The sequence below is a fragment of the Biomphalaria glabrata genome, chromosome 5, assembly GCF_947242115.1.
Source record: "Biomphalaria glabrata chromosome 5, xgBioGlab47.1, whole genome shotgun sequence".
Classification (NCBI taxonomy): domain Eukaryota; kingdom Metazoa; phylum Mollusca; class Gastropoda; family Planorbidae; genus Biomphalaria; species Biomphalaria glabrata.
The window spans coordinates 50,540,828-50,567,966 of record NC_074715.1 but is presented as its reverse complement, the minus strand read 5'-3'; the positions used below and the strand labels follow the sequence as shown (position 1 = coordinate 50,567,966).

Sequence of the window (27,139 nt, the reverse complement as noted above, 5' to 3'; positions counted from 1 at the left end):
CCAAGTCACTGGTTTTCCTGGCTGGCTCAGGCAACCCATTTCATGCTCTAATAGGACCAAGGAGAAGGAGCATTTGTACAAATTTGTCCTAGCATATGGAACGAGGAATGTGCCTTTATCTTTGTGTCTTTCTGAGTATTTTATTAAATTTTGTTTTTTGTATTTGAAGATTATGGTTCTGTGTTATATGTATAATTGCTACTTTACTTTTGAGTCTTCTCTAATGAAGGCTTTCTAAATTTAGTGATGTTACTAAAGGAGCTGAGTTGTAACTGAAGCTAAGGCAATCACACAATGTGTAAGCCAAAAGATGTTTTTTTCTACTTGAGCATTAGAAATATGTTAACATTAGAATAACTTACCCTTTACTAATTGAAAATTTCAAATCTCTTACACTTTAACCAGTCAGGAGCTGGTCCATTACTTTACGTTGTCCAGCCAGCGTGACCCTTTCTTCGTTCTCCCTCCACAGTACATAGGCACGTTTATAAGATAGTTTTAAGAAAATGTCGCTGTGACATGCACTTATTGTGACGTAATTTAACCTTTTTCCACGGGCCAGGATGTATCAATATATTTATCTGTAGCCCTGCTTTCTATCGTTGACTCTTCCTTTCTCTCTCTCTCTCTCTTTCTTTTCACTCTATCTCTCTCTCTCTCTGTAGAGCTAACTTGTACAAGGTACCAATACTTCGCGGTCTTATAGTTTATGAAATGTTTAGATATATAAACAGAGGTCTTATTTCAGATACTCATCAAACTAGCGAAATATGAAAATACTATTTTATAAGGGAACGAACCGCACAATTGCTGCCATATATCTCAATACTGCAATTTGTATCTCCCTTTTCTATGTACAACAAAAGTAATTAATAACCACTAATACATTAACAAAGTTTCAACTTGATCCGAGAATGGGAAGTGGGAGAAATAACGTGTACAAGATTTTTGTACCAGACAGACAGACAGACAGACAGACAACGTGAATGAATTGATATAAGTTTTGTAAAAAAAATAACACAGTATCAACAATTGGATGGCCGCTGATTTGAATCTTCATACAAACAGCCTAAAAGGATCCAAAGCATCTTTCTCATGGTGGCGTATTGCAATGAGCAGCTCACGTGAGATGTAAACACATGACTTCTGTGGGTGAGCAAGACATCAACTCCCTATCAGCATGACTCAGACACGTTGGTGTGATATGTTTTCCCTGCGTGCATACCTACCCTAATTTTAGACGCGAAGGGGAGCTTACCCGCTGAGAAAAGTAAATTTTTCGAATTATTTCCCCTTTAGTTTTACACAAAAATGAGGTCATTACAGTTTAGCGATGTATTTGATATAATGGCTGAGTAGAGAGTAATCAAGTGGTAAACACAGATGATTAAGCCTACAGAGACTTATCGTCTACAACTGTGTTGCCCGAACTGCGGTCCGCGGGCCAAAGCCAGGAAGTGACATTGTGCAATTCGGCTCCTAAAATCTTCTACCAATAGTAATTAATGAAGCTACAAGATTCGATGGCCTTTCGTCCTTGTGCGGCCCGTGCCATGTGATTAAGGTGACCCCCCGGACAAAACAGTTTGGGCACCGCTGGTCAATGATTTCAGATATTGACATCTAGCGGTATATGTTTTGTTTGTCTTACATGGTTCGGATGTTCCTTTAGATTCTGAAGATAGTTACATCTTAGCCCAAACCTCCCGCAGTACTATGGGTTCGAACTCGGGACCTATAAGGCTACACAATGACAGTCCAGAGTGCATACCACACGACCAGGCAGCCAATCATGTTCTTTAGCATCTATCTCTTTGAAGAATTTCAATCTGCATACAGGAGGTGCCGTAGCGCAGAGACTGCAGTGGTTAGGGCTCTAGAAGACCTACTTGGCAACTCCGACAAAAGCCACATGTCAATTATTTCTATTTCTGGACCTGTCTTCAGACTTTGATACTCTAGACCAGTGATGCCCAACCTAATTCGACCTGCGGGCTATTTTAATTTCTGACACTCGTGAACGAAAAGGTAAAAAAAAATTAAATCAAATTTACCTGAATATGAAACTATTTGATTAGAAACCCATGGATCTAGAACCGATACTTACGTTAAGGAATAGGATATCTGAAGCTTTTTTTTTTTCAAGCGCAAGAAAATGGCTTAATTTCTGTACTTTAAATAAGAGCAACATTGTAGCAAGCTTTACCACCGACTCATTTTCTTGTCCCTTTTTCATAAATATTCCTATCGATCCTCCAATCTGTAGGAGTAGTCTAACAATCTTTTAGTCGCGGCTCAAACCAAGAATGTCGTCATGTTTGTTTCATACTGACGTTTATATCTTGTTCTTTTTTTTTTAAATAGCCACACTTTCTTTACAAATCAAATATTTTTTCTTATTATCATGCTCCACAAAAAAAGTTCAGATCCGTTTTCTTTTTCTGGTAGATTCTCATTTCATAAACACACTAATGTTAAAGGTCATGGTATCAATCAATTAAAGAAAAATTTAGGGCCCTAACGTAGGTAAAGATAAATAAGTCAACCTTTTTTTTTTTAAAAAGGGGGGGGGGTGATGCCTACTCTTTGTGCCAACATTTCGGCGGGCCGGCTGGAACAACGTCGGGGGCCGGATCTGGCCCGCGGGCCGTATTTTGGGCATCACCTGCTCTAGACCAGTGTTTCCCAAACTGTGTTGCGCGAGGCAGGGATACATGTACAGTGCTGGAAGAATTAACAAGTAGACTCCCACGTGAATTAATGTCTCTTAAATAAAGGAAAGTGTTCCGTTAAGGTTAAAATTTGGGAATTACGGACATGGGCATGTGAATATGATGCCACATTTTTTTTTTGGTTTCGCAGCAATCATCTTAAAGTAGGTTGGATACCAAGTGACTAAATGCACCCAAAAGTGTCGTGGTTAACGGGGCCGTGACAACAAGGTTACTCTTGCAGTACGAAGGACTTAAAGAATCGGTTCTAGGCGCAGTACTGTTATATATGTAATGCTAATTATTGAGAGTATATGTGGAGTTATTCCCATTATTATGCTTTGTACACTTTTTCCATTCAAGTTGAAATTCCGCATAATTACAGATAGTCGATGACAATTCATTAATCAATAACAATATAAACCAATAAGTTAATCAATTAGTGGTTAAAATATAACTTTATTTATATAAAAAAGGGATCTTATTCCTGCACTATTTTGATGTATGACATTGATTTTGTGATAACTTCCTTTAAATTTCCTTTAGATAAGCTTTCTTTTAATAAAAATATTTTTTTTATTTTGCTGGTTCTTCTTATTGGTTGTTATGTTCTATGTTGAGGGTTCAGACGACTTGTCCTATATGTATGAGATGAACCGCGCAAAGGTTTCAGGTCAGACATCTACGCCTATGGTTGTTCCTCTATAGGCCTTTTGGGCATGCAGATTTGGAGGAATGGTTGCTATTGTACTGTAAATTTTCAATATTCTTATTTTATAAGACTCACCAGACTTTAATATAAATTTATATGGTGGACCCGGTGTATTTTACGGTTATTTTGTTTACAAGTCTTATATCAACTCTCAGTCTGTCTGTCTGTCTGTATGGTAAAACGTGTGTACATTTTTGTACATTAAATCTCAGATTAGATTGATTTTAACACAATTATTTTACCTGACAATAAAAGAATCAATTTAAAAAAAATTAACCAATTAGTAAATTAACTATTGGTAATTATTTTGTTTAGAATCTTGAACAAGGGAAAAAAATTGTACTTGAAAGATGTGGTGGTATAAGTTCAATTACTCCCCCTAGAGGACTCAAGCCCCAAGAGAACATTGTTTTGTGCATTAAAAAAACGATCATGTAAGCATTCACCAAGATAACCCTTTCTTCACTACCCCTTTCACAACTGATCCAGACAAGTGATAGGGTTATAGTGCATTGACTAGGCTAAAAGCCAGACAATAGCAATTGGTATAAATACTTCTAATCGCACATTTTTATTATGTTTAGATTGGTTAGTTATAGAAGTATATGACTGATCCAAACTAATTGTTAAAATTACACATAATATAACCTTTTTTTTTAGTATCTTTTTCATGTTATTTTTTGTTTTGCTCATTATTTTTTAACCACACTCCTTTTATCTTATTTTAGTTGTTTTTTTTTTAAAGATATTGTTGCTTTTTGAAAAATTTGATTAATAAATAAATATGACTTTAAAGATGCATAAAATATAAGAAACTACCAATTTGTTAATCTCAAGTTGGCATTCGTCATCTTTAGATTGTATACCAAATACGTTTAAAAGTAATTAACTAAAAAAACACATGAATAAGTGAAGGACAAAATAAAATTTAATAAAATACTCAGAAAGACACAAAGATAAAGGCACATTCCTCGTTCCATAAGCTAGGACAAATTTTTACAAATACTTCTTCTTCCCTAGTGCTATTAGAGAATGGAATGGGTTGCCTGAGCCAGCCAGGAAAACTTGGCAGAATTTAGGTAATTGGTTAATATGCATGAGGCGTAGGACGTAATCTTCTTTTTTGAAGTAACGTCTGTATCATATAAGATAAGTGGTAATAAAGAAAATAAATCTTAACAAAATAATACGAATAGTATAAACAAATGTTTTCTAATGTTTAGTATTTAATAAAACAATATGAATGGATAAAAAAAGGTAAATAGTAATGTTGTGTTCTGTCATACACGAGATTTGGTTATGTATAGTGCGATATCTTAATCTACAAACACCACTGTGATAAATCTTAAAACTTTCGGTGTTTAGATTTGGTGTGCTTTGTCTTGAATATATTTCCTGTTTTGATTTTGAATTTGTTCTTGGGCTTTTTGTGTTCGACGTGAATCACCGTCACCCTTTGAGGAGGAGGTGGTGGAGGTGGACGAGGTCTTATGGAAGGCTCTCTGAATATCCCTTCGACCTTGTAGCCAGGGTCCCCCGCACATAGAACGCTGCCCGGCTTACTGCCGTGGCTGTTGCGGTAACACATCGGCCAGTTGAATTTCGTCTCTGAGGCTGGACACCTGGCCAAAAGAACGAAATGAACAAAGCATTAGGATAAAATAAGCAAACAAACACACTAGGTATAAGGCGTAGATCAGCGGTTCACAACCTTTTTTTGCTCTGCTACCCCTAAGAAATTGTCAATCGACCACCAAGGGGGTCGCGACTCATAGGTTGAGAACCCCTGGCGTAGATTAATGAGCTATCTATTGTCTAAGTTTCGTAACGGCTTATTATAGCAGACAAAAGAGAATGGACCTCATTCACCAAACGTAAACAAACAGCACTTAGCCACATGATAATATTGATAAAACAACGAAAAAAAAACTGTCACGTGATAGCCATTGTGAATTACGTAATGGACCTCATTCACCATCGTAAACAAACAACATTTAGCCACGTGGTGCTCTATCTCTTCTATATAATTTACGATCTCATGTTTAATTCATGATGGTTGTCATGTGACAGTTTTTCCCACTGTTTTATCAATAAGATCACGTTGTTTGTTTACGATTGGTGAATGAGGTCCATTAGTAAAACTGACGTTAACTATGGTAGAAAAGAAAAAGCTAAATATTGTGTGGCATTTCGTATAGTTCACAAAGATAGAATTTTACTTTCGCCGCGTTCTGAACGTGTCGCCGAGAGGCCAAGTATGCTTGAACTTGGCTTGACCATCTGTCTAGGGGATTCCCAACACCCGACTCGAATTTTTGTTTTGCTTCGTAAGAATGTGTCGCCGAGAGGCTACTCTCGCTTGAACTTGGCCTGACTACCTATCTAGGAAGCTCGAGGTTCGAGGATCCGTATTATATGTCAAAGGTCAGTACTGCTGGCTACCCGCCACATCATCAGAAAATTTCTCAGGGACACTATTAAAGGGACCACAATGAGTTTTGATTCCCTTTAAAGAGGCTCAACCCTGACAGTTATAATTTATTTCCATAATACTAATAATAACACATATTTACCCAATACAAGTCCACGAATCAGTTTGACAGGTACACTCTTTACAGTTGCGTGGGTAAAATTTCTGATCTTTTAAAATTCTTGCTGGACATTTCCCTTAATTAAAGAAGAAAAATAAATGTAAATATCTTTATAAAACACATACACACACACATACACACACACACGTCATTGAACTTAAGAGGAGGAGGGGAGAAAACAACCGCGTCTTTATTTGACCTTTAATTGTGATACTTGGCTTAACCAGCTACTGATTTCTCCTGAGGGTTGTCTCCCGAAGCCTTTCCCGTGTTAAGTATAGCCGCAGGGCAGCGGAGGTTTGGATTCAGAGTTTTCCTTCTCCTAGATGGGTAGCCAACCAAGGCTAACGAGCCCCTCCTGCCCAGCTTACTGGTTTAGGCGCCAGTTGCTCGCCTTTGCCCCTTCTCCTGTCTGTGGTAACGGTTCCGCCAGGCTCAGTAACTGAGCCACACGTGAAGGCCAGGAGTTGGACTGGTTGTCAGAGGCTATTTGAGACGCATGGCATTGGAAGCATTTTATAAGTAATGATGGGCTTAAGACCATTACCACTTCCGGCGTTAACAACCATGCGGAACCAATGAAATCATTTTCTACAACCAATGAAATAATTTTCTATCAAGTGTCCTACGCGTGATAAACAGGAAATTCCGAGGTTGACCTTAACCTAGAGTTTATTTTAAATTATTTAATATTTTATATTAATACTTGACCAGTGTGTTTCATACGTCTTTAAAATGATATTGTAGTAAGTAATACGTATCCTACCTGTTCCTTTATGAATCTGACCGCTGGTCACACAAACTAAGCCCAGGGTAACAACAGCAAAGAGAAGGCTGCTAGCCATGTTGCGCTTAGCACATAAATGTTGCCAATTTAGCGCAGTTTGTAGCAGCCACAGCTTTCTTTTGTCAGTGATACCAACCTGCTTTATAGTACTCGACTCGTGTTCTGGCCACAGCTATTATTTTTGATATTTCAGGAACGAAATGTCATGCCCTCTGTCGGTCGCCAAATGCACTATTGCATAAAACAAGTTATCAAAACTGCATGCTGGGAAACAGGACCGGACTTTCTAGTATTGTGCATCTGTGCAAATAAGTACAGGAGGCTCCCTTATTTGAAAAAAAAAAAAAAATTGACAGCCCTTGAAGTGGAACACACTGCGGATCCTTTAGCATTGAGGCTCCTTAGCACATCTGTAAAACTGAGCATGATGGAAAATCCAAAGTCGCAAAAATGTGTAAAAAAAATATTTTTGTTTGTTTCGGTAATGACAGCGATGGTGACGTAGTTTGGGATAAAAAGTAGGAACGGAAGTAATGATACGGAAATTAATTTTTATATATGTTATTGTGATAGAACTATTATATTTTAATTTTGTATGGATTTTCCTTGATGAATAAAATGTGATAGACAGTCATATCAATTTGCAACGCTAAATGTTCTGCTTAAAGAGCTAGCTTAAATTTAGAATAGTTTTCACGACAGGGGCCGACTTGGCTTTATGGGCTTTCGGGCAAATTGTCGGTGGGCCGGCATCGTATGGGCCTCTTTAGAGCAAAATAAATCCCGCAAAATAATGTAAAGATTTTATATTCTTTTATTAAAGGGCGCAATGTGATTGCTAACTAAAAAGCATCGAATGTCACTCAAAGACGGCTACCATCTTACTCTTGGAGAACTTTTTCATCAAATATGTCTTCCCGAAACACTCACAGACGTTCTGCACCCACTAAACCATTGTTTAATCGGATCTGAACGAAGTGGTCGTCTCCTTTCCATTAAGGCTAAAACAGAAAGATTTTAAAACTCCTTTATCCCACTTTCAGTCAGGGTGTTGCATGGTCATTTGTCGTCACCGAGAAGTACATAGAACCCTAAATTCATAAAGTTCTGGTTGTGTGTGTGTGTGGGGGGGTGTCAGTGCTTATGTTTTTCGTGTGTGGATGATGTTTATGTTTGCATCTGTATTGTTAATGTTATGGTAGTTATGCTGAGGTGGACAATTTTAACATAAAATCAATCAATATATCAATCAGATACTCTATCTATCTATCTATCTATCTATCTATCTATCTATCTATCTATCTATCTATCTATCTATCTATCTATCTATCTATCTATCTATCTATCTATCTATCTATCTATCTCTATCTCTATCTATCTTTCTATCTATCTATCTGTCTATCTGTCTGTCTGTCTGTCTGTCTGTCTATCCATCTATCTATCTATCTATCTATCTATCTATCTATCTATCTATCTATCTATCTATCTATCTATCTATCTATCTATCTATCTATCTATCTATCTATCTGTCTATCTATCTATCTATCTATCTATCTATCTATCTATCTATCTATACATTTCTGTAAACACTGCTAAACACAATACAACACATCAACACATCAAGAAATTGACAACAATGCTCCAAATAATCTGGTACTTTAATAATGGTCAAATCAAACAGTCTATATGACACAATTGGCAACACAATCAACTGCTACAACGTTAGACTGTATATCACTGTACTAAACTCATAACACAGACAGGGGTGCATCTTATCTCCCTTCTTTTTCCTCCTAGCCATCGACTACATAATGAGGAGAGCAATGAACCAGACTGCCTTTGGTATTCCATGGCATGAACAACTCCGATTGACGGACTTGGACTTTGCTGATGATGTTGCACTACTCGGGGCTACAATTAAATGCATTCAAGAAATGACGGAGAGCCTAGACAGAGAGGCACCCAAAATTGGCCTCCGCATAAACTTGGATAAGACTAAAATTATGCGAGTGGGATATAAGGCAAAGGGTGTCCCCGTCAGACTTGGCGAGTTAAAGCTTGAAGAGCTGGACAAGTTCACGTACCTTGGCAGCATCATAACAAATGATGGAGATGCTTACCATGATGTAGCGTGCCGAATAGGAAAGGCAGGGAGCATTTTCCAAAGGCTGCAGCCTATTTGGACTAGCCAAGCCATTGGACTCGAGACAAAAATACATCTTCTCAACACAATCGTCATTCCAACTGCTACATATGCATGTGAGACGTGGAAGTCATCTGTCAAAATTGAGAAAAGACTAAATGTGGCTCAACAGAGATGGCTGAGACGGATTTTGGGAGTCAGTTACACAGACCGGAACTCAAACAAGGAAATCCTATGCCGAACTGGAAGTCGAACACTTAATGAGGTTGTGACTGAGCGTCGCATGAGGTTTGCGGGACATGTTCTACGTCAAAATGAATTACGCACACCAAGAGTTGCAATAACATGGAAGCCAAAACGAGAAAAGCGCAAACAGGGACGTCCTCGTATTACCTGGCGACACACCTTCATGGAGGACCTCAGAACAGTGGACACCAGGTGGGAGGAGGCTTCAGACATTGCCAGTGACAGATCATTATGGAGACAGCTTGCCGCCCAATGCGCCGAACGGTGCGGGAGGACCTAAGTCTAAGTAAGTAAGTAAACTCATAACTCTACTGTCTCTTCCTGGACTCGTAAGTTTCACTGGAGGACTGCACCAGGACCGACTTCATGGCTGACTAACAGTCCCGGTCTCAACGCTCTCCGGTCTTGAACTGCCGCCTTCCTACACACTGTGTCTCTGATCTGCGCAGGCTTATGATCAGATGACCATAACACGGGCGCTATACACGTGCAAAGTTCATGCCTGTACTGTCCCATGCCTTTCAATATAGCACTCTATACTGTATTGCTGGCCTGTGTCACAAATGTCAGCTGATCACACACAGTTAACCCTTTTGCGTCGCGAATAGGGTTATAACAATATATACATATATACATATATAAATACATATCCGACATTGTTCCAACCACAGCTAATGCCCAGGCATTCATCTCATGGAAATGAGATGATCCATAGTCGCTTTGTGACTGAACGAGGCCATAGATATACATATCAGTCTGTCTGTCTGTTGGTTTGTCTGTCTGTCTGCCCTTCTTCTTCTGTGTTTTCTGTTATTATGTTGGACGGTACAGATGACTAGTCAAACATCTGTGATAAACTGCGATCAGGCAGCTCTCCTTATAGTTTTTGATCTATAGGGGAGTTTTGGGGGGTCAGTGTCATGTTCGAGCCTCTCTATGGAGAATGCAGTTATAAGGACATGGTCGGCTTCCTCTGGTGAAGTTCACTGGTCCCTATCTTAGCTTTCGGAACATAGCAGAATAATAATATCTCAATTTTCTTCTTCCACGCCATTTTAGGTTTTATCTCTTGAATGCCGTTTAAAAACAACAGTATGATTGAAATATTGATTTTATGCCGTTCTATGGGCCTTTTAACAAACTAGAACGTTCTATAACGTATTTCTAGCTCCAGTATTGTACTTTACATTATTGTCTATTTATGTTTCTGAGTCTAGACAGATACTACAAAGCTAGAATTTAAATTACTTTGACTAGATTTATACATCCATGTAACAAGGATAAGGAACATTCCAAAGATTTAGAAAATGCAATGAATAGCCCGAAAACACACAATAAAATCTAATAATACCATGCCATTTTCGTTGCACAGATTGAGAATCCCTGATCTAAAACATTCCTGCTCCAGCTCTGAGTAATGTTGGGGAAAAATGCTTTAATGGTATATTAACTCCTAGTAGACTGCATGGATACACTAGATATCCGATCTCCAAAACCAAGGGGGAATTATTCAACAATTTGACTTTTAAGATTAGTCCCAACCACAGTAGTTCTTTCCCTTTAAAAGCATTTGGTTAAAACACGTCATACAGATACGATGAATTTATTCACAGGCCTATATTAATATCTGGACTTCAAACAAAACATACAATTTGAAATCTGGAAAGCAGACATTATTTAGTGATGAATTTCCTGAGATAAACAAAACTACCTCTCATCCCCCGCTCCGTAATGCCTGGCAAGAAGCTCTGCTATACCGCATAGAGCCATACAGGTCAGGTGACATGGCAGTTGCTTTCTCCAAGCTGCAGATGTCACAAACCGATGGGTTCAATGCTGTTTGAGTGCGTGTATTGCAGAATAATTCGTCACCTACGGTCTAGGCTTTGGAATGTTGACAACGTTTGATTACGAGTGACGTTTGCTATGTTTAAAATTTTAGAATGTTTTATTTACAATATTTATTTCTGTTTCTTATCGAGTTCAAATATTTGTGCTGCTAATATATTCTATTCAATTAAATTAGATTTATTTAATTACTGGGGACGCGGAAAAACTACATGTATATTTTTTCTATTTTATTTTATTGTCACGTGACCAGGTGACCTGGTCTTAAACGAGGCAGGATGCACCGGGTACTTTGGGGACAAAGCGGCAGTCAACGTGGATTTCTTACAGCGGGGAGTCACATTCCGCGCCTCTGCTTTTCTAATATTTTATATACATTTCTGTATTTATATCATATGCCCTGTGATCTGTATGTACACGAGTAATATATGCATATAAAAATAATCCACCAAGGCTACAATTAGAGCAGTACAGTAAAATTACGACACTTAAATCACTATCGTTCCAGCCTCAACGGTGGCGCCTCCAGAATCAGCTTAGATAATGACGCAGGCACACTGCTCGCGTCTTGTGACAGCAGACACAACGAAGCCGTCTACCACTGCCTCTTATGCCATTAGTAAAATAACTAAACTTAGGGAAACGTCAGGACAGAAGAATAAAAAGATAGAGGCACATGTCTTATTCCATACACTAAAACAAATTCGTACAAGTGCTCCTTCTTGCTTAGCGCCATTAGAGAATGGAATGGATTGCCTGAATCAGCCAGGAAAGCCAACGACTTAGCAGAGTTTAAGTCACTGATTAACATGCATGCCTAGATTGACACATGAAAGGCGTAGGACGTATTTATCGTCTTTTTTCGAAGTAGGATCTCTTCATCCTCTACAGTGTTTGATCTCCTTATGGATGGTTAGCAGAAGTAGTAAGATTAGGTTTCCTTTATTTGTTTAAAATAGTCAAGCGCTATGCTAAATGAATTTGTATAAGCGATCAAAATATTTTATTGTCCTTGTCGTAAATATATAATGGTTAACAGAATTGTAATACAATAAAAGTAATAATAAGGGTAGTCCCAGGGTAGATAATAATACAATGACATGCGCAGCTGGTATAATAATAGTTACTAGTCGACCCGCGGCATAGCTAACATGGCTTCGGGGACAAACGAAGATACCCCCGCCCCCCCTCTTTTTTTTTTCTGAGCCGCGCTCTCTGTCGCGGCGAAAGTTGTGTGGGATAACTCTTGTCCGATTAGCAGAAATGAAAGAGTTATCTTTCCGTGACTTTTTCATCGAGGGTTAGAGAGTTGGCATGCATGCGTCTTGTCCCGCACGGTTTGGCGACGTAGAGATGACATAAATAGATGACCTCTGACCGCTGGACAAAAGAAGTAAGACTTTTTACATTAGATCAAAGCGTATTATCGTATCTTATCTTATATAATACAGACGTTACTTCAAAAAAGAAGATGATTACGTCCTACGCGTCATGCATTTAGTCATGCATATTAACCAATGACTTAAATTCTGCCAAGTCACTGGTTTTCCTGGCTAGCTCAGGCAACCCATTCCATGCTCTAATAGCACTAGGGAAGAAGGAGTATTTGTACAAATTTGTCCTAGCATATGGGACGAGGAATGTGCCTTTATCTTTGTGTCTTTCAGAGTATTTTATTAAATTTTGTTTTTGTATTTAAAGATTACGGTTCAGTGTTTTATGTATGATTGCTACTTTACTTTTGAGCCTTCTGTCCTGAAAGCTTTCTAAATTTAGTGATTTTACTAAAGGTGTTACTCTAGTCAAATGTGAATATTCGTTTGTTATGAATCTCACTGCTCTATTTTGTGTCTGTTCCAGTTTCTTAATGTTTTCTTGAGTTGGGGGGTCCCAAACAGAGGATGCATATTCTATTATTACTATTATTCTAGTATTACTTCAACACTCCTTCCACAGATCGTCCCAAAAAAAGTCCTTGTGGATCAGGACAAAGTGACTATCAATACTGTAAGGTCACTCAGTGTACAAAGGTGTGCTAAGTTCAAAATAATTAAGATCTATTTTGGAATGTGTAATGTTCAAGCTCCGGCACGCGTTCATTTATCGTGACCACGCACATTGTAGTGTTCATACAAAATTAGCTTAAGAAGTGTCTATGTCTTTTAAAACATTGGTTGAAATGGACCTCATTCATCAATCGTAAACAAACAACATTTAGCCACGTGGTGCTCTATCTCTTCGATATAATTTACGATCTCATGTTTAATTCATGATGGTTGTCACGTGACAGTTTTTTTTTCCCTTTTTTTATCAATAAGATCACGTGACTAAATGTTGTTTGTTTGTTTACGATTGGTGAATGAGGTCCATTGTCTATGATTGTATTATTATCAATTATTATTATTATTATTATGATTATCAATCACGACGTGTTTCTCACTTCCGGATGACACGTACATTAAATGTGTGCAATGAGTTTCAGTGACTTGTTCTAGGGGTTTCAATCCGCGCTTATAATCTAAGAGGTGAGTTCACCTTTCTTATAATAGCTTTATTTTTACATTTTAATAAATACTTTTGATAATAAGAAATTTTGGGGATTCTAATGCGAACTTTTCATAGTATGAGCCTTTTATAATAATAAGACATTTTATAAGCTTAAAATTATTTATAATTATAATGGTACATTTTTATAATAAAACATTTTATAATTAAACCCTTTTATAATAAGACCATATATAGTTATAATTAGACATTTTTATAGTTAATATAATACTTTTTATTATTATTTTTACAATTATAATAATTCTTTTCATATTAAGACTTTTTCTATAATAGGGCATTTTTATAATATGGCAGAGTATGGCAGAGTATGGCAGAGTATGGCAGAGTATGGCGGAGTATGGCGGAGTATGGCAGAGTATGGCAGAGTATGGCAGAGTATGGCAGAGTATGGCGGAGTATGGCAGAGTATGGCAGAGTATGGCAGAGTATGGCGGAGTATGGCGGAGTATGGTAGAGTATGGCAGAGTATGGCAAAGTATGGCAGAGTATGGCGGAGTATGGCAGAGTATGGCAGAGTATGGCGGAATATGGCGGAGTATGGTAGAGTATGGCAGAGTATGGCATGGCAGAGTATGGCAGAGTATGGCAGAGCCGCTTTTCTTGCGTCTTTCTATAAGACTAACAATGAAGGCTTTCTTTCTTCATCTTCTAGAAAACACACAAGCAAACACACACACTTAGCCAGGGGCGAACTGGCTATATGGGAATTCGGGAAAATGCCCGGTGGGCTGTTCCCTAATGGGCTGGTAGAGCCATTGAAAGGGACGCATGGATGCCACTAGCACACGTAGTTTATGGTTTTATAATATTCTCTTATACGAGAGAGCGTCGTGTTTTGAACAAATTATCATTTTACTGTCTCTACTAATATAGATACTAATTTAATGTAGCATATTTTCCGGTATAATGTAATAGCCTTCATCCGTAGAAAGTGACACTAGCGGGCTTCATCCTTTTAGGGCCTAGACTCTTAGCGATTAAAAAGCAACTTAAGGCCTATATCACTTGTGAAGTTGACTGCATGCATGTGTACAGTCATCAATACATTATTAAACTTATACAGATTTTGAGAACAGGCCTATAATTAGGCCTATAAAGTTTATGGACCAGATTGTATAGAAATGCCCGGGCCGATTTTGACAGTCCGCCACTGCACTTTGAAAAGATAAAAGTCGAGGTCGAAGCTTAAATTTGTATTCCTTATATTAAAGAGCTAATACTTGCGTTTGTTGAAATAACTAAGGAAAAAATATTTTATTTTTTTCTTTAAAGTTTGTTGACGTCTTCTTTGTGACCTAGGCCTACTATGCTTACGTCAGCAAAAACTATGACGCAGTTTCTCACCATCAGCAGTAAATGACGCAGTTTCTCACCATCCAGTAGTACCATATTAAAAAGGAAATATTTCCAAATAGTTTAAAAGCAGTGTTTGCGACACTTAAAATGAACTCATTGTGTCTCAAAGACGCAATAGACAATGACGTCTACGTTGAAAATAGCGACATACTCCTACCCACTAGCACGTCGTGTCCTATTACGAGGCAGCTTGTGGGAACACGTGACCTAAGTACACCCTTGAGAATAAATATGAGCTACACTGAATACCATTCTTAAGTAATGGAAAAGTAGATTAGGAAAAAATGTTTTTTTTTTTTTAAATGTATATTTCTCAACTATTGGTAAGTTTCAGAATGTTGAAACATGCCTTTCTCTTGACATCCTGATAATAATTGCTTATGTCCGAGAATGGTGGAGGGGTTTGGTTTCGCGAACTGTCAGAGCACCCCTACGACGAAAGTATATAAAAGATGGAGCCCGAAGAGAGTATAACTCTTTTGTTTTCAAAGGAAATAAAACTCTACTTGAGAACTAAGCACATTTTAAAAATATCTGTAAAATCTAGATGCATGTTTTAGTTCGAACCGAGTTGAACCAAGTCTGAACAGGGAACATTTTTAAATTGGGTAAGCTTAAAAAGAAATGATATCGTCTTACCTTCTACTTCTGGAATAAACAAAATTATCTAATTGGATATCGTTCCAAGTTTCACTTTGTTTCAATGTTGTTGGTAATATAGCTTCATTTAAGACTAAGACTAATTTGTTGTTACAACTATTACAAGGACTCTTTTCTCATATAAAGACAACACAACAGAAAAATACACATAAATAATACAAACAATCTAAAGAGTTCATTCAGCGACTACACACAGGTATCTTGGTGCATTTCATGTTCCCTGATCAATGAGTCGCGTTGATAGAGTCTGACCGAGTGAGGTACGAACGAGTTTTTGTACCGCTCCGTTCTTGTTTTGATTGACAGCAGTCGCCCACTTCGCGACGACCTGACGTAGTACTGATGGAGCGGTTGGCCGTTGTCTTCCAAGATTTTTGCGACTTTTGTTCAAAAAGCTCCTTTAAATGTGGTAATGTTGTGAGTGTAATTTTTGATGCTTTTTTAATGATGTTTTCTAGACGTCGCAACAGTTTAGATGAGGCGTTGCCTTGCCAACAACTTATTCCGTATGTTAGCAGGTTTTGTATAGTCGCGCAGTAAAAAGTCTCAAGGATCTTCTTGTTTAGTTTAAAGCTATTGAGTTTGTATAGAAAAAAGAGTAATATTTTGTTCAGCTTCTTCTATAATGTCCTCTTTATCTGTGACCTCGTTGTATTATTGCTTTCATAGTTTAAGTTTATTCACATTTAATACTCTTCTGATGGCGACATAGCACTTGCCATTTACTAAATAGCTAGATAACAACAGCAAGACTTGCAGAAGTTGGGTTTAATTGGGTATTTCCTTAGTGACGTCACAGTACATTAAAACGTTAGAACGGAAATAGATTAGAGACGAATAACGGACTCACGAGGACGATGTAACCTGCTTGTTCTTCAGCTACAACGTAAAATGTGGCCTTATTCTGTAATCTTATCTTATCTTATCTTATAAAATACAGACGTTACTTCAAAAAAGAAGATTATTACGTCCTACGCCTCATGCATTCAGTCATGCATATTAACTAATGACCTAAATTCTGCCAAGTCACTGGTTTTCCTGGCTAGCTCAGGCAACACATTCCATGCTCTAATAGCACTAGGGAAGAAGGAGCTTTTGTACAAATTTGTCCTAGCATATGGGACGAGGAATGTGCCTTTATCTTTGTGTCTTTCAGAGTATTTTATAAAATTTTGATTTTGTATTTGAAGATTATGGTTCAGTGTTTTATGTATAATTGCTACTTTACTTTTAAGTCTTCTATCCTGAGGACTTTCTAAATTTAGTGATTTTACTAAAGTGTTACTCTAGTAAAATCTGAATATTCGTTAGTTATGAATCTAACTGCTCTATTTTCTGTCCGTTCCAGTTTCTTAATGTTGTTCTTTAATTTAATAGCTGGATTTCTTCAGTATATACTGTATCCTTGTTTCATTGGAGGTTTTCCATTGAAGGTTGTTACTATTGAGCCAGGTAGTAATAACTTAATTTCGTCTTCTGATTAATATCACTTGGTATTTTTAAGTGTTCAATTTTTCTTCTATGACATTTTGTTAACCTAAGCTATGGCTTCTTTGGTCTTTACACATAATTTTCCCCCTGTATTTCTTGTATGGGTTAGAGGTTGAAGGTTAAATCTTGTACCGATGTATCTTGCTTTTTACTTCATCGGTATTACTTTCTAAGCGGAGGTAACTGTTTCATTGCTTCGTCGTATCCTGGTTTTCATTTAAAATGCTCATTTATGTCCCCTTTTTAATATTCGAATGTAGATATGTTTGACATGTAACACATCGACTCAACATTTCAGTTATGACTTTCTTCAACTGGTTCGTGGTTTTATTTAACTTTTTACACAATTTACATCAACTCACAGTCTGTCTTTGTCTGTCTGTCTAGTAAAAAGTTTGTATTTATTATTTATTGTTTTTTGTATTTCTCTGACACCCCAATTTCGGATCAAACTGAAATTCTGAACAATTATTTCTTTTTACCTGACATCACAAGAATCAATTTAAAAAAAAAACAAGTAATTAATTAACTATTGGTAATAAATTACTTTGTTTGGTATCTCAAACAAGGGAAAGAAAATAGTACTTGACTAAAGTGTTGGTGTAAGCTGAATTGGTCCCCTTTATAGATTGTCGTCTGCTGCTTATTACAAATTAAATTACATGACTGATCAAAACTAATTGATACACTTAATATAAGCCTTGTTTTTTTTTAAATTATTTATTTTTGTTTTGTATTTTGCTTGTGTAAGCTTCGCTGGAATAAGTTTCGTATTATTATTGTTCGTTTGACAGTCTTGACATCGTTTGTTCTGTTTGACCATACAATTCTAGATTGAAGACTTCTGTTCTTAGTTCTTGTCACACTCCTATGTTTGGTGTGCAGAAAGTTGTGATTTGTTTCCATTTCTTTTCTGTACTTCTGTGGTGCAATGACTTGATTAATGGCTTCATACTTATTTCTTATTTTTTCTTTTTGACCATATTTCACTAATGATAGTTGATTCCTCTTGAAGAATCTTTTGTGAAGAAAAGCAAACGCATAAAACAGATGTGGCAAATTAGTGAGGACTCGCACCAACCAAGAAATAGACCCAGCCATATTCAGTTCCCTCCATAGTGATGGAAAAAAAAAACATTACGTTGGGCAGGTCACGTCGTAAGAATGTCAGAGAACAGAGAACCAAAGATTGTTCACCGGCAAAAAACCAGAAGGCAGGCGACCCAATTGCAGACCATGATCAAAGTGGTTTGATGACGTAGAGACAGATCTACAACAGCTAAGAGCCCGGGGCATGGAGACGTCAAGCCCAGGATAGATAAGAATGGAGAGATGTGCTAAAGCAGAAATGGGCCCACCACGGGCTGTAGTGCCATTGGGATGGGTGAATATTGATTCAGAATATTTAAAGAATGTACTGCACTAGTTCCTTCTTCAACTCGAGTCCATTGCACTTGCGGGGATGGAAGAAAGCCTTAGCAATTATTCTTTTTAATTCAATCAATTTAATAAACAGATAAAATGTGTCTAAAACATTTAGAGCCAAAATGCCCTACACTGAAATGTCAAAGCCAAAACGACCTTGCGCTAAAACGTCATGTTTTCGCCAAATTGCGGTCCTTACACAGAGATGGCTGTACATAGTAGGAATATGATGAACTTCCTAGAATAAAACTGTTTTTAGTTGGAAGGTTGAAATGAAACGGAAGAAGAGAAGAACCAGTAATGATTGAAGAAACTCCCACTTAAACTAGCACTTCAGTTTTAACTCTTTCTCTCCTAACTGACGATACCAGCGTTGATTCCACCAGAATGTGGTAAATAATTACGGAGAGAAAGAGTTAAGTCGGCGATGCTCTTCCTGGTTTTGAAGGGTTTCAAACAGCTTAACATGCACTCTTTAGAGGCGCGGTGGCTGAGCGGTAAAGCGCTTGGCTTCCGAACTAGGGGTCCCGGGTTTGAATCCTGGTGAGGACTGGGATGTTTAATTTCGGGATCTTTGGGCGCCTTTGAGTCCACCAAGGTCTAATGGGTACCTGACATTAGTTGGGAAAAGTAAAGGCGGTTGGCCGTTGTGCTGGCCACATGACACCTTCGTTAACCGTTGGTGACAGAAACAGAAGACCTTTACATCATCTGCCCTATAGACCATAAGGTCTGAAAAGGAAACTTTACTTTGAACAGACATTCTTGATTATGCATTTAGAGACATGTAGATCAGCATTAACCATTTAAATATTGGTGGGAAGCCTGGTCGAGAGGCCAAGTGCGCTTGAGCTTGGCTTGAGCTTGGCTACCAAGAAGGGGGCTCGAGGTTCGACACCCGACTCGGGCAGAGTTGTGTTTACTGAGCGCCTAAAGACAGCACGGAAAACCAACTAGAGACCCCCTAGAGACCCCCTCTCCCCCCACCGGTCCACAAATGAGATTGGACCAAAAGCGCTCTGAGCATGCTATATTACGGAGAGAAAGAGTTACGTCGGCGATGCTCTTCCTGGTTTTGAAGGGTTTCCAACAGCTTAACATGCACTCTTTAGAGGCGCGGTGGCTGAGCAGTAAAGCGCTAAAAAAGCTATAATAATATTATTTTTTCCTTTTGTAGTCATAATATGCATCGCTGTATTTAATAATAATAATAATAATAATAATAATCTTTATTGTCCGTAAGGAAATTTGTCTTACATATACTTTTGGCGTTGAAAACGTATTAATTGTAGAGTCAATACATTTACTGTTTATCCCAGTAAGTTAAAAGTAGTTTATAATAAGTCGACTGATAGACGACTCTTGTGTTGTCGACGCTTGTGTTTCTATGTCAATTAACTATCAGACGTTAGGTAATTATACGAGATAGACATCCCCAGCATGGTATTCTGTGACAGTTACTCAAATCATATAGATCTGAATTAAGCAGTTATTATGTGGGAACTATTTCAACATTGCGCCTAATTGCTGTATCAGGGAAAAGAATCTTTTAGTCGACAGTTTCGCGATGAATTGATCCGAAGTTTTCTCAATTGTAAATATATTTTTTAACAATGAATGCCATGTGTCAATTATTTTCATTTTTAAAACCATGCCTTTCTAATTTTTTTTTCAATCAATCCTAAAAAAGGGTTACTGTCTACTTTCTCTCTCTCTCTCTCTCTCTCCTAAAAAGGGTTACTGTCTACTCTCTCTCTCTCTTTCTCATTCTCTCTCTCTCTCATTCTCTCTCTCTCATTATCTCTCTCTCTCAATCTCTCTCTCTCTCTATATATATATATATATGTATGTATGTGTGTGTGTGTGTGTAAATATTAAATATGATATTAAAGCTTGACCAAACAGAAATATACATAGATATATAGATGTATAAATAGATAGATAGATAGATAGATAGATAGATAGATAGATAGATAGATAGATAGATAGATAGATAGATAGATAGATAGATAGATAGATAGATAGATAGATAGATAGATTGATAGATAGATAGATAGATAGATAGATAGATTAGATAGATTAGATAGATATATAGATTAGATAGATAGATAGATAGATAGATAGATAGATAGATAGATAGATAGATAGATAGATAGATAGATAGATAGATAGATAGATAGATAGATAGATAGATAGATAGATAGATAGATAGATAGATAGATAGATAGATTAGATAGATATATAGATTAGATAGCTAGATAGATAGATAGATAGATAGATAGATAGATAGATAGATTAGATAGATAGATAGATAGATAGATAGATAGATAGATAGATAGATAGATAGATAGATAGATAGATAGATAGATAGATAGATAGATAGATAGATAGATAGATAGATGGACGGAGGGATGGAGGGACGGAGGGAGGGAGGGAGGGAGGGAGGGAGGGATGGAGGGAGAGAGGGAGGGAGAGAGGGAGGGAGGGAGGGAGGGAGGGAGGGAGGGAGGGAGGGAGGGAGGGAGTTGTCCACATGCTACCAAACAATTAACTTAACAACGCGACAATTATCTGACACAGCTTTTGTCGTAATTAACTTGTGTGGAAACAAAACCAACTTCAGTGACTTTAGTATGACTATACCATCTCTAGCTACAGCAACTGGTACAAAGGTTCTTTTATGAAACAACGCCATGTTGAGCCACTAATATAGTGTTTCAACATGCATACAGACTAGGGTCAACGTTAACTGTAATCTATGGTGTGTCATGATTTCTGTTTTCTTATTGTTAATATTTGTTGATGATTTTATATTTATTATTGTTATACACACGATTTTCTACTGAAATGACAGTGATAAGAAAGACGTGTTGTTTTCTTTTTTTTCGGTAGTAGTCTGTTTTTTCTTTGGCTAATAAACTTTTGTTTTCTTTCTTTTCAGGATCTAATGAAATCTGACGAATTTGAAGTAAAACAATATTGAACTAGCAACTAACAAGAACTAACAACTAACAAGAACTAACAACTAACAAGAACTAACAACTAACAAGATCTAACAAATCGCAAGGACTAAATAATAAGAACTAACAAATCACAAGAACTGACAACTACTGGAACTGATAAATACAGAGTACCCTGGGGGAAAAGATCTTTAAAACTATAGGCATGATATCATATACGAGATATTTACTATTTGTGTTCCTTTTGGTAATTGGCGAGACCTTGGCGTTAGGTAATAATCATTTCATTGACTAGTTGCATGAACCGTCAAAAAAAGATAGTTAAAGAAAAATGTTATTGATGGTTTTACTCTCTGCGTTACATGCTATGTTTTTTTTGGGGGTCGCTTTTGAAAAAGAAAACAGTGTATATTTATATATGTACACTTAGTATTTTGTGTTTAGCCACATGAAACCTTAGTAAGCCGATGTTTAGTAACTCCTTTTGGGGTACGATGTAATAATGTTCCATTCTGAAGGAGCATTGGAAACATGTACAAGAATTGCAATTATTTCCTTTGTATAAAGCGTCTTCAATACTATGTTCGCTAAGGGGCAAACGTCTTAAAGGATATGAAGGTGGGAATCAGGGCGAAGGTTTCCATGCTGCCATTAAGCAAGCACATTGTGGCTCAATTATCAAAACGAAAGTTAATAAAAATCGTGATTTGAACTCTAGCGCTCTTAGATATATAGCTAAGAGTTTTATCACTTTCAGCGGCACATCTCACACATAAAAGCAAGATGTTTCACTTTTATGTGTTTTTTCTGGGTTTCTTATTACATCTCGATCTAGTTTCGTTTTTGTTTTTGTAGTTTTCTATCTTATCTTAACTTATATAATACAGACGTTACTTCAAAAAAGAATATGATTTAGTCATGCATATTAACCAATGACTTCAATTCTGCCAAGTCACTGGTTTTCCTGGCTAGCTCCTGGAGAATCTTTATCTTCAGTACAATGGTGTTCTCAAGTTAAATTTGAGTATTCATGTGTGATGGACCTCACAGAAATTTTTAATTTTTTTTTTAGTTCAAAGGTCATCACATGTGTGTTTTACATGTTCGGATGTTCCTTCAGAATTAAAGAGTATTACATCCTAGCATGGGCGTAGCTGGGGGTTGGTGGTGTTCAAACCTTTCCACCCCCGAAAAAAAATCCTAGATACGCCAATGAATGCTTCCACTTAAAAAGTCCGAATTCTGGACCAATGAGCCTACAGCCTAACCCTACCACTTAACCAAGAATCCTTCCTGACATTTGTTCATCAGTCAAGTCAAGTGTACTACAATTGCATATGCATTTACGAAGCTTGCAAAGTTGATGAAGAACATTCTAAATTTCACAATTCAGTTGCTCTATTCAAACGAATTCTCAGAAGTAAACACAGGGTTTCAAAAAAAAAAGTTAGAAAAATCGGCTTCTATTCTCTCTCAGTTTTTAGAGTTAGATCTTGGGTTTTAAAAGCTCCTTTTTTTTGCCCATGCTGAAACTCAATCTTTTTTTTTTCTCGTTTTGGGTTGTATTCGTCCGCTTTGATTACATCCAATCCATATTTTTAAAAAACATTTTAAGCTTTAAAAAAGTAGTCCGTGTATGCCTGCGCAACGGATTCAAAGAAAGGTAACCCTTTCAAATCTTGAGATCTACGTTGGCAGATGATCTTTTTTTTTTATGTGGTCGATGGTTAACGAGGGTGTCATGTAGTCAGCACAATGATTTACCGACTTTTCTCCCTTAAAGTATGTCATATACCTATTAGAGTTGGTTGGACTCAGGGGCGTCCTAAATTTCCCAAAGTTCGATATCCCAGACTTCACCGGGGTTTGAACTCAAGACCCTACAGTACGTAATCCAAGCGCAATACTACACACCCACCACGCACCTCCTTTGCAATGAGGAAGTTATTGTAAGCATATTATAGATATATGGTTATGCTTGCCTTGGATGTGGCAAAATATGTAGGTCACTGCTCGGATCTGCGTTGCCACAGGAAATACTGCATTTCTCATTAATCTTCGGACTCGAGGACAAGCCTTATTATAGATATATTAACCATGTATTATCCATTAACAGATAGGCTGGCCTACGCTTGTGAGGGTATGCAAGTTTCCCTGCTGTGTGGTGACACCGACAAAGTGATCAGTGTCACCAGCGCCAGATACGGTCGCTTCTCCAGGAATGTGTGCTTAGACAACGACAGCCATGATTATAGCCATATCTTCTGCTCGCAAAATCAAACAAATGTTGTTTCAGCATTGTAAGTCTTATACATGTTTGCTATTTTGATCAGCCTTTTTTTTTTCGCATATCTTTGGAGAAAAAGAAAAAGAGAGAGAAAAAAAAAGAGAAGAGAGGAAGAGAGATAAATGGGTATCGAACAAGGAAAAGAAATTGTACTTGACAGATGTGGTGGTATAAGTTGCATTGGTACCCTTTATACATTGTTTCGAACATTAGATTGTCGCTCAAAGGTTTGAAACTTACCATCGATAACTATTAAATCTTTATAAGCACTTCGCTGGCACAGTGGTTAGTGTATTGGCTTGAGAGGCTTGAGCCCTCGAGTTCGAACTCAAGTCGTTCAACTTTTAAAAAGCGATCACGATAGCATTCACTTGATATCCCCTTCCCCCCCCCCTCCCCATTCCCAACTAGTCCAGAAAAATGATAGAACCACAGGGTATTGAGAAAACTAAAAGTATGAAATTGTGCTATAGATAAACAATTGGTAAACAAGCAATAGAGGGAAAAAAAACGATAAATTTTTAACATTTTAAAAGTTGATCTAAGGGAAATAACCACTAATTACTGTCATTTATATGGAAATTGCAGGGATTATCTCTCTTCCTGCTTCATAAAACAAAATTCAATTAATTAGTACTAATTGATTGACTATTTGGGTTAGCTGTTTATCGATTCGTGTATTGTCATCAACTTTGAATAACTATGCAAAATTTTTACTTGAATCGAGAATAGGAAGTGTGAGAAAAACGTGTCTAAACGTAATAAGGGGACTAAATCCATATATACATCTACATCTCTCTTTAAGTAGCTTATTTCAATATCAAACACAATAATATTTCATTAACTAATTAGTTAAATTTTTTTACTAGATTGTCTTGTCAGGTACAAAGAATAAGTGTGCAAAGTTCCTTATTTATGACGTTATCTAGTTATCTAGTTCGTCCATCGTGGTTCGATGATGACCACTTTGTCATCCAGGGGGCTGAGGGCTTTGCACTGGGGTATTATTTCTCATCATGTGACTGGTGAGACCTATGTGAGCCCGGAATGTTCGTCTGCACACTGGGCAGGTTATTCCAGCTGGAGCTAGTGTCATTGGCCTTGCTTTTCTTCTCTGGCGTTTTTCTTCTGCAAGCGCTGTTCTCTTTTCCTCAGCAATTTGTGCGCCAGTTTTCACAGCGCGACGCCATGATGCTCTGAAATACTAAGAATTTAAAAGTCCACTTGGTCATCTTCGATGACATTTAATATGTTCCTGTTTTTTGTGTGTTTATTCTGCAGATGTAGCGGACGTTTCTTTTGCCAGGTCCCGGTCAACAGTAACACCTTCAGAAACCCGTGTCCGCCAAATGTTTACAAACATGCTGAAATCACGTACACGTGCAGCGCAAGATGAAAACAAAACATTTTATTTCAAGCTAATAAATATTATTCAAATCATTCGGAGTTATTTTAAATTGAAGAATTCAAAGATAAAACCATTCTGAACACATATCCCAAGTAGTATTCAAAATGTTTCGCTATTGATTACTCAGAAAGGTTTTTACCATCTGCCTCAACGCTCCAGCCTGTGCGGCCGCTGTGGTCCCCGCGCTAATTCTAGGTGTAAATTATTACATTAAAACATTTCCCGCGGCCTTCTGGTTTTCGATGAGCTACTGGAAACACTAGAATTGAAAAAGTCCTGGAAATTAGAAACTATTAAAATTTCTTAAAAACTCATAACAAACTTTTAAAAAATAAACAAAATTGTTTTTTTTTTGAGGTGTCATTCAATTTGATAAACGCCAATCCTGATTGCAATTTAAAAACACAACAACTCATTGTCAGCTCAGTTTTCATTTAGGCCTAATATAGATATAAACTAAAGACGAATTTATTTTCCAATTAAAAAATCATAATTTTTACTTATTAAAAATACCTGACTGGGCCCCACGCAATCCATTTCGCATCGGGCCCTGCCATTTTTAGGGCCGGCCCTGCCGTCAGGTAATAAGAAAATTTGTCAATGTTGTTAATAAACGTCAATACATTGTAAATCTTCAGATTTTTAGCTAAAAATAGTCAAAGAGAAATAATAATTTAATAAAACTACGCATAACAGTAATAAGGATTATCTGAGAAGGTATACATTGGTCTTTACTCCATAACTAGTAAGAATTTTGTGTAAATTAAGAGGGTCTTTAATGTTTGATATTGATTTTGAATCCATTTATGTCTATTCTTATTTATAATAGGAATATATTGCTTATTTGTTTACAATTTCATTTAGCATTACGTAAACATAGAGATTAAAAGTTAAAGATAACCTTCACCCATTAAACCACTATTACATGAAATCTGAACGAAGTGGTCGTCTCCTTTCCATTAGAACAGAAAAATTTTAAAACTCCTTCATCCCACTGTCGGTCAGAGTGTTACAAGATCATCTGTCATCATTGAGAAGTTCATAGAAGTCAAATTCATAAAGCGCTGGTTGTGAGTGTGTATGTGTTTCGTGTGTGAATGTTGTTCGTATTTGCATCTATAATGTTATTGTTACAGTAGTTACGCTGAGGTTGTCAATTGTAGTCAAACTGAATTTCCATTTGATTGGATCAATAAAAATTATCTTATCTTATTATCTTATCTTAAATATCTTATCTTATTATCTTATCTTAAATATTCAACTTTTTACAAAAGGATTTTTGTTGATTCCATAACAACATAAATATTCCCGGCTACGTCATATGTACATTTCGTCAGTCGGAAAAAAGTGTTAAGATCAATCTATCTCACTATTGTCTTGGTTCCTCTGTCACATTTCTCTCTCTCTCTCTCTCTCTCTCTCTCTCTCTCTCTCTCTCTAAAAGCACTGTTGAACAAAGATTTAATATCAGACTGTTAAATGAAAAATTCCTTAACACCAAAAGAAACTGGTACGCAACTTCATAGACTTCAAAAAACCTTTTGACTGGGTTTGGCATAATCGCGAGTGAAGACGGATCTCAATTTATATAGAAACATTAATGTTATAAAAGTCCTTTATCTTATATCAAAAGGCGAATAGCTCAGTAATTCTGAACAACCAAATTGGAGAAAGTTTTAGGATATACATAGAAGTGCGTCAAGTATGCATCGTCTATTATCCAGCTCTTTTTAACATATTTCTGGAGCATAATATGATGGAAACTCTGAAAGATTTACTCCTAGCCTGGTCATAATAGGTGGCCTATTTCCAATCTCAGGTTTGCAGATGATATAGACCTCTTTAGAGAAAATGCAGACCAGGTAGGGCCTACAAGATCTTACTTCAGAACTAGATGCTGCAGCTACAGCAGTTGGCAAGGAAATCAGTGCTGAAAAGAGCTAATGACT

General features: G+C 37.1%; 3 protein-coding genes across 7 annotated transcripts in view; 1 reads left to right on the top strand and 2 right to left on the bottom strand.

Annotated features, from left to right (window-relative positions):
- LOC106067993 (2-iminobutanoate/2-iminopropanoate deaminase-like) overlaps positions 1-27,139 on the bottom strand; it is a 434,175-nt gene that overhangs the window by 355,606 nt on the left and 51,430 nt on the right. The gene's annotated exons all lie outside the window — the stretch shown is intronic.
- On the bottom strand, positions 4,330-6,940 carry LOC106051443 (uncharacterized). The gene is made up of 3 exons (XM_013206622.2): positions 6,781-6,940; positions 5,997-6,090; positions 4,330-5,045 (listed from the first exon to the last, which is right to left on the bottom strand). Exons 1-3 carry the CDS (start codon positions 6,857-6,859, stop codon positions 4,769-4,771), a joined length of 450 nt encoding a protein of 149 aa, XP_013062076.2. The 5' UTR covers positions 6,860-6,940; the 3' UTR covers positions 4,330-4,768.
- LOC106063329 (L-rhamnose-binding lectin ELEL-1-like) lies at positions 12,277-25,222 on the top strand. 5 transcript variants are annotated; one of them, XR_008778125.1, is made up of 4 exons: positions 12,277-12,431; positions 21,477-21,767; positions 23,612-23,795; positions 25,064-25,222. XR_008778125.1 is itself a non-coding variant. In XM_056030640.1 (4 exons), exons 2-4 carry the CDS (start codon positions 21,701-21,703, stop codon positions 25,176-25,178), a joined length of 366 nt encoding a protein of 121 aa, XP_055886615.1. In that variant the 5' UTR covers positions 15,579-15,671; positions 21,477-21,700; the 3' UTR covers positions 25,179-25,222. The 5 variants fall into 5 exon arrangements, 1 of the variants encoding a protein (XP_055886615.1); XR_008778128.1 differs by lacking the exon at positions 12,277-12,431 and adding an exon at positions 13,414-13,563; XR_008778127.1 differs by lacking the exon at positions 12,277-12,431 and adding an exon at positions 15,420-15,567.